This window comes from Elephas maximus, chromosome 6 (assembly GCF_024166365.1).
Source record: "Elephas maximus indicus isolate mEleMax1 chromosome 6, mEleMax1 primary haplotype, whole genome shotgun sequence".
In the NCBI taxonomy this organism is placed as follows: domain Eukaryota; kingdom Metazoa; phylum Chordata; class Mammalia; order Proboscidea; family Elephantidae; genus Elephas; species Elephas maximus.
Window position 1 is genome coordinate 141,156,837 of NC_064824.1, and position 16,290 is coordinate 141,173,126.

At 47.5% G+C, this 16,290-nt stretch overlaps 1 protein-coding gene across 19 annotated transcripts in view; it reads right to left on the reverse strand.

Annotated features, from left to right (window-relative positions):
* Positions 1 to 16,290, reverse strand: part of HDAC4 (histone deacetylase 4) — a 338,424-nt gene that overhangs the window by 101,376 nt on the left and 220,758 nt on the right. For all 19 annotated transcript variants that reach the window (XR_007518011.1, XM_049888576.1, XM_049888584.1 and 16 more), the window contains one exon: positions 4,686 to 4,836. Coding sequence is in view for 18 of the 19 variants with exons in the window: in XM_049888576.1 (XP_049744533.1) it covers positions 4,686 to 4,836 (151 nt within the window). In the remaining variant the exon portion in view is untranslated. The remainder of the gene's footprint in view (positions 1 to 4,685; positions 4,837 to 16,290) is intronic.

Consider the following 16,290-nt stretch of genomic DNA (forward strand, 5'->3'; position numbering starts at 1 on the left):
ATGTCAATCATTTGATAAACAATTATTGGTCCTACTCCAGAAGACAAAAGCACACAAGTCAGACACACATGGAGGTAGGAGCAGACGGCAGGACAGCGGAGGGGGAAGGATCCAGTCGGAGTCCTGTTTGTGAGTCCAGCCTCAGCATCAGCTGTGGATGGCCATGACCCAGCCCTCTCGTGGGGCTCCCATGAGGACCAAGTGCAGCGTTGGCCAGGGGTGGCTTTCCAAAGGGAACACGGCGCACCGACACTAGGTCATATCTGAAAACCTCATGGAGCGCAGTTCGGCTCTGAAACACACGGGGTGGCCAGGAGTCAAAATCCGCTGCACGGCAAATGGGAAGCAACAAGCGAGAGGATCAGCCTACCCTAGTGGTTCTCCACCCTGGTTGCTTGTAAAGACCACCTGGGGGATTTTAGGAATGAAAATGCTGACGCCCAGATCAGAAGACCTGCCCCCCACCCACCAAACCAAAAAACCAAACCCAGTGCTGTCGAGTCAATTCAGACTCATAGCGACCCTATAGGACAGAATAGAACTGCACCATAGAGTTTCCAAGGAGCGTCTGGTAGATTCGAACTGCCGACCCTTTGGTTAGCAGCTGTAGCACTTAACCACTATGCCACCAGGGTTTCCCCCCCAGCAGCACTGGGATATTTTCTCGGCCCCATGCGCAGTCAGCCCAGAAGACCACTGCTCTACATGGTACAAGTTCTAGGTGTTACTCAGAGTAAAAACTCTCACGTGCTTTCCACATTGAAATTCTGTCAGTCCCTTTAAGTGAATATACATTTTCCGTATACTTACTATTCCAAGAGTACAATGCTGCAATAACTGGTAATTGTGAAAACTGTTAATTTTATGTACAAAAGCAATTACTAAGAACTTACAAATAGTTAAACAAAAAAGTAAACTGAAGATTAGGAGAGTATGTTAGTTACATGATTTTAGAAAAACACTATCTCTTTTAGAACCCACAAATATTTATGAAAATGTAAAAAATAATATAGGTATAATAATACAGATCAGAATATATTCTAACTTTTGTAGAGTTGTTTGGTATAATACAATTCATTACATTAAAAATAAGCTTAAGAAATGCATTTACTTGAAGTTACTTAAATCCTTTTAGACCATAAGGATTTTAGGAAAACACATCCCATGTGGAAATCCTTCAAACCTGACAAGGATTAATTAAAGGGAAAACGTCCATTTTGCAACCTCAAAATTACACAGGGAAGACAAATCCCACAACCAAAATATATCCTTTCTGTTCCAGGCATAATCAAGAAGATGAGGACTTCAAAGAAAAGTAGAGCGTGTTAGGAGAAGCTGAGGTACCCCAAACACATTTTCTTCTCAATAATATAACTTCAAGGATATTTGTTTCTGGTGTTGGCAAAGTAGGTTAATTCAAACTAAACCTACCAAGAATGACTAGAAGACCTGGAGCAAATATTAAACCTTCTGTTTGAAGGCACCAGAGAGCTACTAGAGCCGTGAGAAACAACAGTGCCAGGACAGAGAGAGAAGGAACTCCCAAGAGCTGGGCCCAAAGTTTGGGCAGACTTGTCCCTACAGGGCCTGCTGATCTGAAAAAAAGGTAGCTGAGAGTCTTTGAACCTACTCTTAGGGTCAAGAGCCACAAAAAGTGGAGGTCAGGACCCACTGAGAAAAGACCCTAACCACCCCAACAGGCTTTGGGTAAGCACCCCAAAGGGCTGCACCTTAAGAATAAGGGAAACCAGGAATAAACGCCACCTCATAAGGCCTGAGACCCAAATCCAAGTCATCTCAAACCTGACTGGATGAAGGTGGACATGGAGTTTTAAAGCCCCTGTTAAATGAGGAAGGAACAAAATGAAATCCCATCTAAAGAGATATATCACCATCCTAGACCCTGTATAGGGACGCTGAGTCAGAATCGACTCGACGGCACTGGGTAGACCCTGTATCATCCCCATAACTTTTTATACACAAAGTCTGGCACTCAGTGTAAAACACCCAGGCATAAGAGGAGACATAACAATGTGACTGGCCAGTAACTGAACACTTAACCCTGGGTGGTGCAAACAGTTAGCACCTGACTACTGGAAGAGAGGGTGGCACTCGGAACCCACCCAGAGGCGCCTCGGAAGGCAGGCCTGGTGATCTGCTTCTGAAAGGTCACAGCCTAGAAACCCTACAGAGCAGTTCTACTCTGTATACTTGAGGTCGCCATGAGTCGGAATTGACTTGACGGCAACTAACCACCACTAATTTCCAAAGCAGTTGTACCAACTTACACTTCTACTGGCTGTGTGGTGAGAGTTCCTGTGGCTCCATGGCTTCACCAACACTTGCTACTGTTGCTCACTTTAATGTCAGCTCTGTACTGGTAGCTGCTTGCTTCAGCTGCATTTCTCTGATTACCAGTAAGAGTTTCCAGATAGGAAACGGCAGTAGGAGAAATAAATAAATTGTGGGATATTCAACAAGGAATGCTGTACAGCAGTAAAAATAAGTTATATCACATCCATCCATGTTACAATATGGAGGAATATTAGAAACAAAAATTGAAGTACAAAAGCATGCTGCAAAAGAATATCTGTTGTACGATCCAGTAAAGATACACGCAAAACGAAACAATCCGTTGTTTCGGAATACAAAGGTGAGAAACTATAATGAAAATTTAAGAGTCAGAAACACAAAACTGTGGCTAGCCCTAAGTCGGAGAGGAGAGGGGAGGGGCTAGGTTAGGGAGGCGCCTGTGGAAAACCTCAAAGGTAACTGGAACATTCTTCTTCTAAAACTGTGATGCGCATTCTTTGTTTTATGGTCCTTTACACTTTACATATATTTTGTAAATATCCTTTTATATCTACTCAATATTAAGAATTTTAAAGACTAAGTCGAAAGTATTTTACTAAGAAATACCAAGAGTCATGGATAGTTAGACAACAAACTCTCACTAAACTGCACAGAAGCACCTGGGACGAGTATATCTTCACCACTCCTGCCGTGTGTCTGCGGATACGGGACTCCCAGCACGCGGCCTCTGTGGAGACCACTGCGTGGGCTTACAGCTGGGTGAGCAGAACCGTCCTGCAGACCATGAGAAATCACTGCATCCCCAAGTCCCCTTCCCCCTGTTAAAGAGGTGTGAAAAGACGTCTATTCTTACTCATGAACATCAGAAGAGAAAATCACCCCACATTCACTGAGATTTTTAGAGAAATCTGCATCTCCGCTTATTTCCAATATTCCAAAACGACACACAATTTCAGCTGAGCTCTGAAGTCTTAGACAAATGTTCCAAGAGGAGAATGGCTACCCTGTGATGCAGAGCCTGTCCACTCATCTGCTGACCAGGCCCTGATGTGTCACTCAGAACAACCAGCCGTCACCAGCAAGAAGTCCATCAGTCACACCCTAGGGGATGCTGGGAGCAGCAGAGTCACACCCTGGGGGATGCTGGAAGCAGCATCAGTCATACCTTGGAGGATGCTGGGAGCAGCATCAGCACCACTGCTGCCCAGCTCTGTGAGGGGTCAGCTGGGGCTTAGAGCCTCCCCTACACGGGCACCATCCTTAAGACATAGGGCTATGCTGTGCTGCACCAGCAGCTTGGGCGGCTGGCAGAGAAGGGATGGCACCTCTCCCCCGATAGGTACGGCCCTCTAAGTTTCCAGAGGGGGAAAACAAAAAATAGAAGAGTATTAAGTCTGGCCATTCCTTAGACAGTACCAGGGAACACTGGTCTTCAGATACTAGCACAGCAGCCACTATACGAAGTAAAAAATGAAGGTCAGAAGGGCAAGCGTGACACCTAGCTGTCAGTCACGTGTAGCTGTGTGCCCACCTCAGCTACTGGGTTGTCCTCACCCATTAATACCAGGTGGAGAGGCGCCTGCAAAATGCTCTCAAAAGTACTTTAAAACTTGGGACAGAACTCACAGATGAAGTTCAGTACACATCTGGTCCGCTTTAGGGTTTTTAAATAAAAATATTTAAATATTAATACTTAAATATTAATGTTATTATTATTTAAATATTAGTATTAAAATTCAAATATTAGGAACACTGCCAAATATTCTTCAAACTGCTTAAATCAAACCAGGCATCATCCTGAGGGTCCTTTGCTCTGATGTTAACGCTGAACCATGTGACCCCAAAGAAGCCTGGGCTCCTTGACCTTGGTTGCTAAACTTATGTAGGAAACACTGAGGCATCACTTCCACGGAGGATTTCTGTCCCCACTGCTGCTTCTGGAGGCAACAGCCCAGTCTTCCAAGGAAAGGGCCCTCCAATGCCTGCCCGCCCATGGCCCACACTCATCCTCCTTGTCCTTCCCCAGCGCCCACCCGTCCATGGCGCCCACACTCACCCTCCTTGTCCTTCCCCAGTGCCCACCTGTCCATGGCGCCCACACTTACCCTCCTTGTCCTCCCCCAGCCCCCACCCACCCTCCTTGTCCTTCCCCAGTGCCCACTTGCCCGTGGTGCCCATGCTCATTCTCCTTGTCCTCCCCCAGCCCCTACCTGCCTATGGCGCCCACCCTTACCCCACTTGTCCTTCCCGAGAGCCCAACCATGGTGCCCACACTCACCCTCCTTGTCCCTCCCCAGCACCCACCCACCCATGGTGCCCACACTCACTCTCCTTGTCCTTCCCCAGCGCCCACCCGTGGCGCCCACACTCACTCTCCTTGCCCTTCTCCTTGTTCTTGAGCTGCTGCAGCTTCTGCTCCCGGTGCTGCTTCTCCAGCTCCTGCTCTTGGCGGTGCCGCTCCAGCTTCCGCTGGTGTTCCAGCAACTCCTGCTGGTGCTTCAGGGCCAGCATCTCCTGCTGCTGCTGTGAGCGGGAAGGAGCAGACAAAGACGGTCAGGACCTTGGCTCCAAAGATGTAAAGTCAGAATAGACACGCAGGAGGAAAACTAGCAAGGCCCAAGGCCTCTCTGCTCCTGAGGCACCTGGGCCCGCCCTCCACCTGGACAGCACTGCCAAGGAGCCCACGCCGGCTCCACTCTGGTTCCTAACGGAATAGAGGGCTACTCCAGGCCCTAGAGGACATCAAACTTTTTACATGCTAAAGATGAAAATAAATACCATTTAAGTGCTGGAGGAAAATACATACAAATATTTATTTATATAATCTTGTGATTTTCTGGGATGGCCTTTTGAAGAATAACACAAATGTGTGTGCGGTGGTATGACCACTTGGACAACTGTTTGGCACTTTCTTACAAAGTTAAACACACATCTGCCCTGAGACCAGCAATTCCACCCCTAGGTATTTAACCAAGAGAAACGAAAACCTGCGTCCCCACAGCGACCAGTACAGGAGCAAGCATGGCAGCTTTACTCCCCGTACCCAAATGGACACACCCCAAGTGTCCCTCCACAGGTGACCGTGTGAACAAGCTGTGGTACATTCATACCACTCCACAATAAGGAAAAAAAAACAACTACAGACATACCAGATGACACGGACAAGTCACAAAACACGCAAAAACAAGCACGCTGATGCTAACGAGGCTGTTAAAGTGGGGGAAACAGTGTAGAAGAGCCGGTACTTTGAGTTTCTATTCGGATCAAGTGCTACAAGATGGGAAACTGACACAGGAGAACAACAAGCAGAAGGAAGTCATCTCTTGGGGCCGGGAGGACTGCAGCAGTGGGGACCTGCCAGGGTGATGGAACAGCTTTCTGTCTGGTTGGGGTGGTGTCTGCATGAGTGTTCACAAATGTCAAAGCCCCTTGGACAGCACCCGGAGTATCTGTACATTTTATTGTACAAAAATCATCTCTAACTTTAAAGTGACACCACTGACTACATAAAAATTTCACATGCCTTTAAGAAATAATGGTATAAATAAAATTGAAATGAAAAAGGTAAAGGAAAAAAGTCTTCACAATATTTATGATATACAGATCTGGTTTATCTACATATGGCAACGACAAACTGAGGAAAAGACGAGCAGAGAGATGCGAGAGCTTCAGGAAGACATGCTCAGAGAAATGCCCAGCCTTGCTGGGGTCCAAGCCACCACAGCCTGTGGTGCCCAGCGCTGACTCCGATGCCCAGGAGAGGTTTCCTCACAAGCGAGTCCATCATGGCCTCCTTTACACTCCTCAATGGTCCCGGGGCTCTGGAGTACAACCAGACTCTGTCCCACCCTGCAGGCTGAGCAGTGTGGTCCCTCCCCCTCTTCTGACTGGACTGTCCCTCTTTCCCGTTCTCAGGCCTCTGGTCTCACACACCTTCCCTCACCCTCCAAACAAGCCACTCCTGAGGACTTCAGGGCCTTTGTGTGAGCGGCCCCTGTAGCCCCTACTCATCCTTCTGGCCTCCCTGACTTGCTGCCCCCCTAGAGGGGACTCTGCCTGGTCCTGAAGAAGGTCCCTCACTTCACGGCCTCATCCCCTCTTCTGATTCCCTACGTCGTTTCTCTGTGATGAACACTGTGTCCTGATTTCAACGACTACACTTTCCATGCCTAAGATTCCTGCTTGGCCCTTGTCCTAGCGCGTTCATTTTGGTTTTTTTTATTGCTGGTAATGCTTTCTCTCTCTTCTCTGTGTATCATCAGGAGGACTTCCAAACCCTGGTCCTTCAGCGGGGATGTTTCTGCAGCTGACTGGCTCGGCCATGTAGCATGTTTTCTTTAGAAATGCTCATGTCCCTCCAGCGTCTTGTCATTTGCGCCCTGGAGCTGGGGTCATTGCTCCTGGAGATATCCAGGAAACACGTGCGCGAGCGCGCGCACGTGTGTAAGTATGTGCATGTATCTGTATGTACATATGTATATATGTGTAGACAAATGGCTGCATCAGCCCCTCTGAGCTTTGGATGGGGGTGGAGGAGTCCCAGGCATTGTGTCCCCATGCCTTGGGAGACATCTGGGGACAGGAGGGACAAGGGGGGAGGTGACACACAATCTACTGAGTGCCCATCAGCTCCATTCACCCTCCTAGCACAGGCACCACCCAGCTGTTCAGCTCCGCCCACCATGTAGGTACACCCCCACCCTGCTGTCACCGCAGGATTTACAAACGAGTCTCCCCTGGAGCTCTACGTCCTACAGGCACTAGGGTTGGGACTCTTGGCCCCAAGGGGTAGAGAGGCTGAGCAGAGCTACAGGGGTTTATTTCCTACTTGCCTCTGCTCTGTGAGCTGCTTCCTGCCTGGCTGGCGCCCCCAGCCCTAAGTTCACGCCAGGCCCAGATGCACTGGCCCACCACATGGGGTTCCCATCCTTCTGTGGCCTTCCTGCAGCTCCTCTGGGGTGACCATGGACATGGAGCCCACAGCTGAGCTAGTCCAGTGTCTCGTAAGAAAGGAGCCCCTTCCCAAACTTCTCTCTCATTCCATCTGCCCTCCAACCTCGAACCCGGCTCCCCGAGCTCAGGAGGGGCAGGGGTCCTCCAGGACCACTACCATGGCTGTAACACTAACACAGGGCCTCTCCTGTGCACCTGTGGCCCAGGCACGTGGCAGACACACCTTGGGTGGCCTTCTTTCTGCCTGTCTCCCACTCTGCTCCACTAGTCTCACTCTGCTCTCCTCCTGGGCACCTCCATAGGTCTCACTTCTAACTCTCTTCCTGGCCGCCTCCATAGGTCTCACTCTGGTCTCTCCTCCTGGCCACCTCTGTAGGTCTCACTCTGGTCTCTCCTCCTGGCCACCTCCATGGGTCTCACTCTGCTCTCCTCCTGGCCGCCTCCATAGGTCTCACTCCGCACTCTTCTCCTGGCCACCTCCATAGGGTTCACTCTGTGCTCTCTTCCCAGCCACTTCTATCAGCCTCACTCTGCATTCTCCTTCAGCCTCGCAGAGAATCTGCCTCTTCTTCCTATGGCCTCACTAGCACCTGACATGGTTCCTAGGCTGAGCTCCATGCTGTCTACAGCTCTGACCAGGATCATAATCTTTCTCTGTCCAGAGCTCATGCACAACCACCAATGCCAAAGATAAGGAAACTGAAGAGTTTTACCAACATCTGCAATCTGAAACTGGTCAAACATGCTATCGAGATGCATCGATAATGACTAGTGACTGCAATGAGAAAGCTAGAAAAAAAGAAGGATTCGTAGTTGGGAAAAATGGCTTGGTGATAGAAACGATGCTGGAGATAGCATGATAGAATTTTGCCAGACCAACGACTTGTTGTTGTTAGGTGTCGTCTAGTTGGTTCCAATTCGTAGGAACCCTATGTACAACAGAACAAAACACCGCCTGGTCCTGTGCCATGTTCACAATCATTGTTATGCTTGAACTCATTGTCGCAGCCACTGTATCAATCCATACTGTTGAGGGTCTTCCTCTTTTTCACTGATCCTTTACTTTACCAAGCATGATGTCCTTCTCCAGGGACTGATCCCTCCTGACAGCATGTCCAAAGTATGTAAGATGCAGTCTTGCCACCCTTGCTTCTAAGGAGCATTCTGTTTGTGCTTCTTCCAAGATAGATTTGTTCATTCTTTTGGCAGTCCCTGGTATATTCAACATTCTTTGCCAACACCATAATTCAAAGGTGTCAACTCTTCTTTGGTCTTCCTTATTCATTGTCCAGCTATCACATGTGTATGACGCGATTGAAAATACCATGGCTTGGGTCAGGCGCACTTTAGTCTTCAGGGTGACATCTTTGCTCTTCAACACTTTGAAGAGGTCCTTTGCAGCACATTTGCCCAATGCAATGCATCTTTTGATTTCTTGACTGCTGCTTCCATGGCTGTTGATTGTGGATCCAAGTAAAATGAAATCCTTGACAACTTTAATCTTTTCTCCATTTATCATGATGTTGCTCATTGGTCCAGTTGTGAGGATTTCTGTTTTCTTTATGTTGAGGTGCAATCCATACTGAAGGCTGTGGTCTTTGATCTTTATTAGTAAGTGCTTCAAGTCCTCTTCACTTTCAGGAAATACATTTTTTCAACAACATAAACAGTGACTATACACACCGACCTCGCTGGACGAAATACACAGAAATTGAATCAACTACATCTGTGGAAAGAGACAATGCAGAAGCTCAATATCATCAGTTAGAATAAGGCCAGGGGTTGGCTGTGGATCAGACCATCAATTGCTCAAATACCAGTTCAAGTTGAAGCTGAAGAAAATTAAAACAAGTCCATGAGAGCCAAAGTATGACCTTGAGTTTATGTCAGCTGAATTTGTAGACATTTCAAGTACAGATCTGATACACTGAACACTAATGACCAAAGACCAGATAAGTTGTAGGATGAAATCAAAGACATCACACATGAAGAAAGTAAAAGGTTATTTAAAAAAAAGACCAAAATGGATATCAGAAGACTCTGAAACTTGCTTTTGAATGTGGAGTAGCTAAAGTGAAAGGAAGAAATGATAAAGAGTTGAATGGAAAATTTCAATGGGTGGCTCGAAAGGACAAAGTAAAGTATTATAATGAAAAGTGCAAAGCTCTGGAGTTAGAAAAACCAAAGGGGAAGAACACATTCAGCATTTCTCAAGCAGAAAGAACTGAAGAAAAAATTGAAGCCTCGAGTTACAATACTGAAGGATTCTAAGGGAAAAAAAACTGGATGATGCAGGAAGTATCAAAAGAAGATGAAAGGAATACGCAGAGTCACTATGTCAAAAAGAACTGGTCAACATTCAGTCATTTCAGGAGGTAGCATATGATCAGGAACTGATGGTAATGAAGGAAGAAGGTGCACTGAAAGGAATGGCTAAAAACAAGGCTCCAGGAATGGACAGAATACCAATTGAGATGTTTCAACAAATGGATGTAATGCCAGAAGAGCTTACTTGTCTATGTCAAGAAATTTGGAAGATAACCACTGGGCCAACTGACTGAAAGGGATTCATTTACATGCTCATTCCAAAAAAGATGATCCAGCAGAATTGGGCAATTATTGAGTGATATCATTAGTATCACAGGCAAGTAAAATTTTGCTGAAGATAATTCAAAAATTGTTGCAGGAGTATATCCACAGGGAACTGCCAGAAATTCAAACCATATTCAGAAGAGGGCATGGAGCCAGGGATATCATTGCTGATGTCAGATGGATCCTGGCTGAAAGCAGGGAATATCAGAAGGATGTTTACCTGAGTTTTATTGACTATGCAAAGGCATTCGACTGTGTGAATCATAACAAACTATGGATAACACTGCGAAGAACACTTAATTGTGCTCATGGGGAACCTTTACGTAGATCAAGAGGCAGTTGTTCGGACAGAACAAGGGGATACTGATTGGTTTAAAGTCAGGAAAGGTGTGCGTCAGAGTTGTATCCTTCCACCATACCTATTCAATCTGTATGCTGTGCAAATCATCTGAGAAACCGGACCATATGAAGAAGAACAGGGCATCAGGATTGGAGGAAGACTCATTAACAACCTGTGTTATGCAGATGACACAAACCTTCCTTGCTGAAAGTGAAGAGGACTTGAAGCACTTACTGATGAAGATCAAAGACCACAGCCTTCAGTATGGATTATACCTCAACATAAAGAAAACAAAACTACTCAGAACGGAACCAATAAGCAACACCACGATAAATGGAGAAAAGACTGAAGCTGTCAAGGATTTCATTTTACTTGGATTCACAGTCAACAACCAAGGGACCAGCAGTCAAGAAATCAAAATATGCACTGCATTGGGCAAATCTGCTCCAAAAGACCTCTTTAAAGTGTTAAAAAGCAAAGACATCACCTTGAAGACTAAGGCGCGCCTGACCCAAGCCATGATATTTTCAATCCCCTCACATGCATGTGAAAGCTGGACGATGAGTAAGGAAGTCCGAAGAATAATTGATGCCTTTGAATTATGGTATTGAATATACCATGTACTGTCAAAATAACAAACAAATCTGTCTTGGAAGAAGTACAGCCAGAATGCCCATTAGAAATGAGGTCGGTGAGACTTTGTCTCACATACTTTGGACATGTTACCGGGAGGAACCAGTTCCTGGAGAAGGACATCATGAAGGGGAGGGTCAGCAAAAAAGAGAAAGACAAAAGATGGTTGACACAGTGGCTGCAACGATGGGCTCAAACATAGAAATGGCTGTGAGTATGGCACAGGACTGGGCAGTGTTTCAGTCAGTTTTACATGGGGTCATGTAAAACCCCATGTAACTGATTGGAAGGCACCTAAAAACAACATAACAGAGCTCACGCCCAGTACCATCTGTGCGAGTGAACACGGCGCGTCAGTGAACCAAGCGAGGCCAGGAGTGAGATGAGTGAGAGCCAGTGCTGAGTGATGGCCATGCCGTGGGGCAAGTCTCTTCCACACACTAGGCCACAAAGGCTTTCTTCTAGAACATCAGCTTTGTCAGCTGCCCACTCTGAAAATACGTAAGAAGTTTCTTCTCTCCTGCAAACTGCATGCAGCCTGCAGCCTGGAAGGTGTGTAATCAAGGTGGCAGGACACACTATAAACTCCATGTTCTGGTACGTGATACAGACGCCTGCAGCAGAGGGCAGCTGGAGAGAGCAGTGAGAGTTCCTGGCCTTAGGGCTGGCCTTCGGGACCCCTTGGAGTGCTCGGTCCCCTGGGGGTAAGCCAGGTCATTGACACACCCATACCCATTTCCTAGAAACCTGAGGTGGTGCGTGTACAGGCAGTCTGTTGCCATCACCGCACTTACTACTGAGCACGCGGTGGCGTGATGATGACGCAGGCAACGGAGTGAGTGAGTGGGATCTGGGCAGCAGGGCACTTCTCCAGATGTGGGCTCAGACACAGGGCTCAGTGTGTCCGCCACAGTCAGCAGCGGCCTCATGTGACCTGGGAAGCCTGAGGCCTGGGGAATCTCCTCCACCACCTGGGACAAGTAATAAAAGGAAGGAAGTAAACAGTAGGGTGCTGCTCTCGGGGCCATAAAACGAGGTCCACTTTAATTTTCTGCATCTCCGAGAGAGGGAGTCACAGTATCAATGACTGAGCTCCAAGAGGCTGCTCCGCCCATGGAAACAGCCGAAACAACAGCAACATATTTTATGAGTGTGTGTTTGCATACTTTGTGTCTGTGTTTACACACACACACACACACACACATACACGGTCAGCTTTACTAGAAAAAGACATGCACATTGAACCACCGTGGGAAGAGTCTGTATGTCTTCACCCTCTATATGGTCACAGGAGAGGAAAGGACCCCCCTGCAGACCGACAGTGAGAGTGTAACCCTTTGTGAAGGGTCATCTGGCAGGATGTTTTAAAACCGTAACATGCAGTCTCTCTTCTCTAAGGCGGGATTTCCTCTGAGGCAGTAACTGGCCAGGCGTGCCCACACCTCCCTGAGGGTGGCAGCTGTACTTGAGTGGGAACCACCAAGGACAGCGGACTGCACAGGTGTGGGGCCATCCAGGGGCCCCAGTGGCCAGGATAAGGAAGGAAAGAAGGCCCCTCGCTGCCCGCAGGCCACCGCACCACGTGGACAAGGAGGCTCCCGGAGGTCCAAGGTTCCCCGGCATCTCCTGGGGTCACGGGGTCAGCCACGATTTAAGCTGGTTCACATCCAGGGCCAGCAGGGATGGCCCCTGTCTGACAGCAGGCCTAATAAAACATATCGCTGGAAGCATGTTCTTTGACTTATGGTTCCCAAGGGCTTCCTCTCTCGTGATGAAACCGTCAATGTAGCGCACACGTCCACAAGTAACTGAAAGTCCCACGAGGAGGAGGAAGAAAGGCTGAAGAGCTGTTATCAGAGCCGAACACACGCACGCCACAGGGGCCACCGAAGCAGCAGGTGCCAGAAACACATGGGGGTGCAGATGTATCCCCAAACCTGCCCGGTGCTCTGCTGCTGACCACTGCAGGGACAGCTTGCACCTCAGAGCCTCCCCATGGCCCCGACTGCATTCCCGGTCCTCCACGCCCTTCCTGGGGTGTACGGCAGACAGGCTTCTCAGAAGCCTTCACAGTCACAACCATGCAACCCTGAAGAGCTCTTCTCTCGAATGGGTGACATGACTGTATCAAGGCACCCTACAAGTGCAGGGCGTGTACGTGCGTGTGCACCAGGGTAGAGGGAGCTAAATCCTCACACTGTCGAGTGGACAATCGCGACGCGGAATATTCAGCAGAAAGTGGGAGCTGGCTTCTAGAAATCAGAGCACAGGACAGCAGACAGGCCAGGGGACCCAGGTCGGGGAGTTGTGCAGGCCACGCTGTGTTAAGTAGACACTGAAGAAATCCCACTGCCGTCAGTTGATTCCGACTCAAAGTGACCCAATAGGACAGAGTGGAACTGCCCCATAGTACTTGGTTTTTAAGACTGGGAACGCATATTCCTTTGATGGAATCTCTGGGTGGTACAAAAGGTTAACACACTCAGCTGAAAGGCTGGAGGTTTAAGTCCACCCGGAGAGGTGCCTCGGAAGAAAGGCCTGGCAACTGGTTGTTGTTGTTGTTAGGTGCCGTTGAGTCGGTTCCTACATATAACAACCCTATGTACAACAGAACGAAACACTGCCCGGTCCTGTGCCATCCTCATGATCGTTTTTACACTTGAGCCCACTGTTGCAGCCACTGTGTCAATCCACCTCATTGAGGGTCTTCCTCTTTTCTGCTGACCCTCTACTTTACCAAGCATGATGTCCTTCTCCAGGGACTGATCCCTCCTGACAACATATCCAAAGTATGTGAGATGCAGTCTTGTCATCCTTGCTTCTAAGGAGCATCCTGGCTGTGCTTCTTCCAAGACAGATTTGTTCATTCTTTTGGCAGTCCATGGTGTACTCAATATTCTCTGCCAACACCACAATTCAAAGGCATCAATTCTTCTTCTGTCTTCCATATTCATTGTCTAGCTTTTGTGTGCATGTGAGGTGATTGAGAACACCATGGCTTGGGTCAGGTGCACCCTAGTCCTCAAAATGACATCTTTGCTTTTTAATACTTTAAAGAGGTACTTTGCAGCAGATTTACCAAACGCAATGCAACTTTTGATTTCTTGACTGTTGCTTCCATGGTTGTTGACTGTGGATCCAAGTAAAATGAAATCCTTGACAAATTCAATCTTTTCTACGTTTATCATGTTGTTTACTGGTCCAGTTGTGAGGATTTTTCTTTTTTGTTTGCTTTCTGTTTTTTTTTTTTTTTTTTTGCCTGGCAATCTACTTTTGAAAAATAAGTTGCTGTAAACCCTACGGAGCACAGTTATACTGACACACATGGGGGCACCATGAATCAAGAGCAACGGATTTTACTGGACAGACAGATATGCTCATTGCTGTGCAGTCAATTCTGACTCATACTGACCCTGTATGACTGAGTGGAACTGCCCCAGAGGTTTTCCAAGGAACAGCTGGTGGGTTCGAGCTGCAGATCCTTTGGTTAACACCCCAATGCTAACCACTGTATCACCAGGGCTCCAAACCAAACCTGTTGCCTTCGAGTTGATTCTGAGGCATAGCAACCCTACGGTAACCACATAGGACAGAGTAGAACTGCTCCACAGGGTTACCAAGGAGTAGCTGCTGGATTCAAACTGCTGACCTTTTGGTTAGCAGCCAAGCTCTTCACCACTATGCCACCAGGGTTCCAGATAGATAGACAAAGTTAAAAAGGATGCAACAAATCCAAAAAATAACAAGTCTAGATAACTGCCTTTCAATCATTTATGCTGTCCCAGGCCACTAAATAATCAGCAAGTTCCTGAGTGTAAACCCCCCCATGCCTCTTACCCCCCATATACTTACACGCTCACCCCGCCCCCTGCCCACCTTGACTGCCAATGCTTCCCTGGGGTCCAGCTCTAAGTAGAAGTGCCCAAGAGGGAAGAAGGAAATTCGGCATGTGCTTAGGCCTCAAATGGCAAAGATCCTCTGTGAGGTGCAAGCGTAATACTGAGCCTAATAATCCTTATTAAGGACCTTATTGACCCCAAAGTAGCAATTTAAGTTATACTTTAAAGACTATTACCTTTTTAACTGCAAAATTCTATTCAGAGTCACCAAAGGATAGTGACAGCAATTAGACTGTGTGCTCAGGAAACCTTTCTGACAAACACCATCGCCAAATGTCACTAACGATAGGACGGCTCATGAAGAGCACACAGGTCATCAAAACAAAGAAGGACCAGTGGAATGACACAATCCCACAGATTAAACAGCTTTACAAGCGCCATTTTAAATGAAAAAAAACAAAACAAATGACTAAAATGGGCAGAGAAAATGGAACCTTGAGCTTCTTTTTGTGCTGAGACTCAGGCCTCTGGGGGATTCTGTCATCACTCTGAATGTCCAATTCCCCAGGACTGTGGTTTGGGGTGACTGCTCCCCACCTCACCACCAGGTGGCCCCACTCAGGACTGTGGGTCGGGTGAGTGCTCCCAGGGGCCTACCAGGAATGAGGAGCCTAGCCTGACCATCAGACTGCCCAGCCCAGCCGTATGGCACCGGCCTGCAGAGCCTGCAGCACTGATGTGAACATTCTGGAGGGAGAGGTATCAGCCTAGGAGAGAAACAAGGGCCCTGAAGGCTCAGGGCTGGAAGCCAGCCTTGTTAGGAGATGTGGCGCAGGCCCCTCTCAAAGGTCGTCTGTGTTTCCTGCTTCCCAGCCCACCACTGCTCACTCTTCACATACAAGGGGTTTGTTCATGTGTCAGTTTCTCATTTTGTTATGTTGTTGTTAGGTGCCATCAGGTTGGTTCTGACACACAGCAAACCTACGTACAACAGAAAGAAACACTGCCCAGTCCTGCACCACGCTCACAATCATTGTTATGTTTGAGCCCATGGTTGCAGCCACTGTGTCAATCTGTCTCATTGAGGGTCTTCCTCTTTTTTGCTGACTTTCTAATTTACCTAGCATGATGTCCTTCTCCAGGGACTATTCCCTCCTGATAACACGTCCAAAGTATGTGAGACATAGTCTCCCCATCCTTACTTCTAAGGAGCATTCTGGGTACACTTCTTCCAAGACAGATTTGTTCGTTCTTTGGCAGTCCATGGTATATTCAATACTCTTCACCAACACCGCAATTCAAAGGGGTCAGTTCTTCTTCAGTTTTCCTTATTCATTGTCCAGCTTTCACATGCATATGACGTGACTGAAAATACCATGGCTCGGGTCAGGCGCACCTTAAGTTTTCAAGGTGACATCTTTGCTTTTCAACACTAAAGAGGTCTTTTGCAGCAGATTTGCCCAATGCAATGCGTCTTTTGATTTCTTGACTGCTGCTTCCATGGGTGTTGATTGTGGATCCAAGTAAAATGAAATCCTTGACAACCTCAAACTTTTCTCTGTTTATCATGATGTTGCTTATTGGTCCGGTTGTGAGGATTTTTGTTTTCTTTATGTTAAG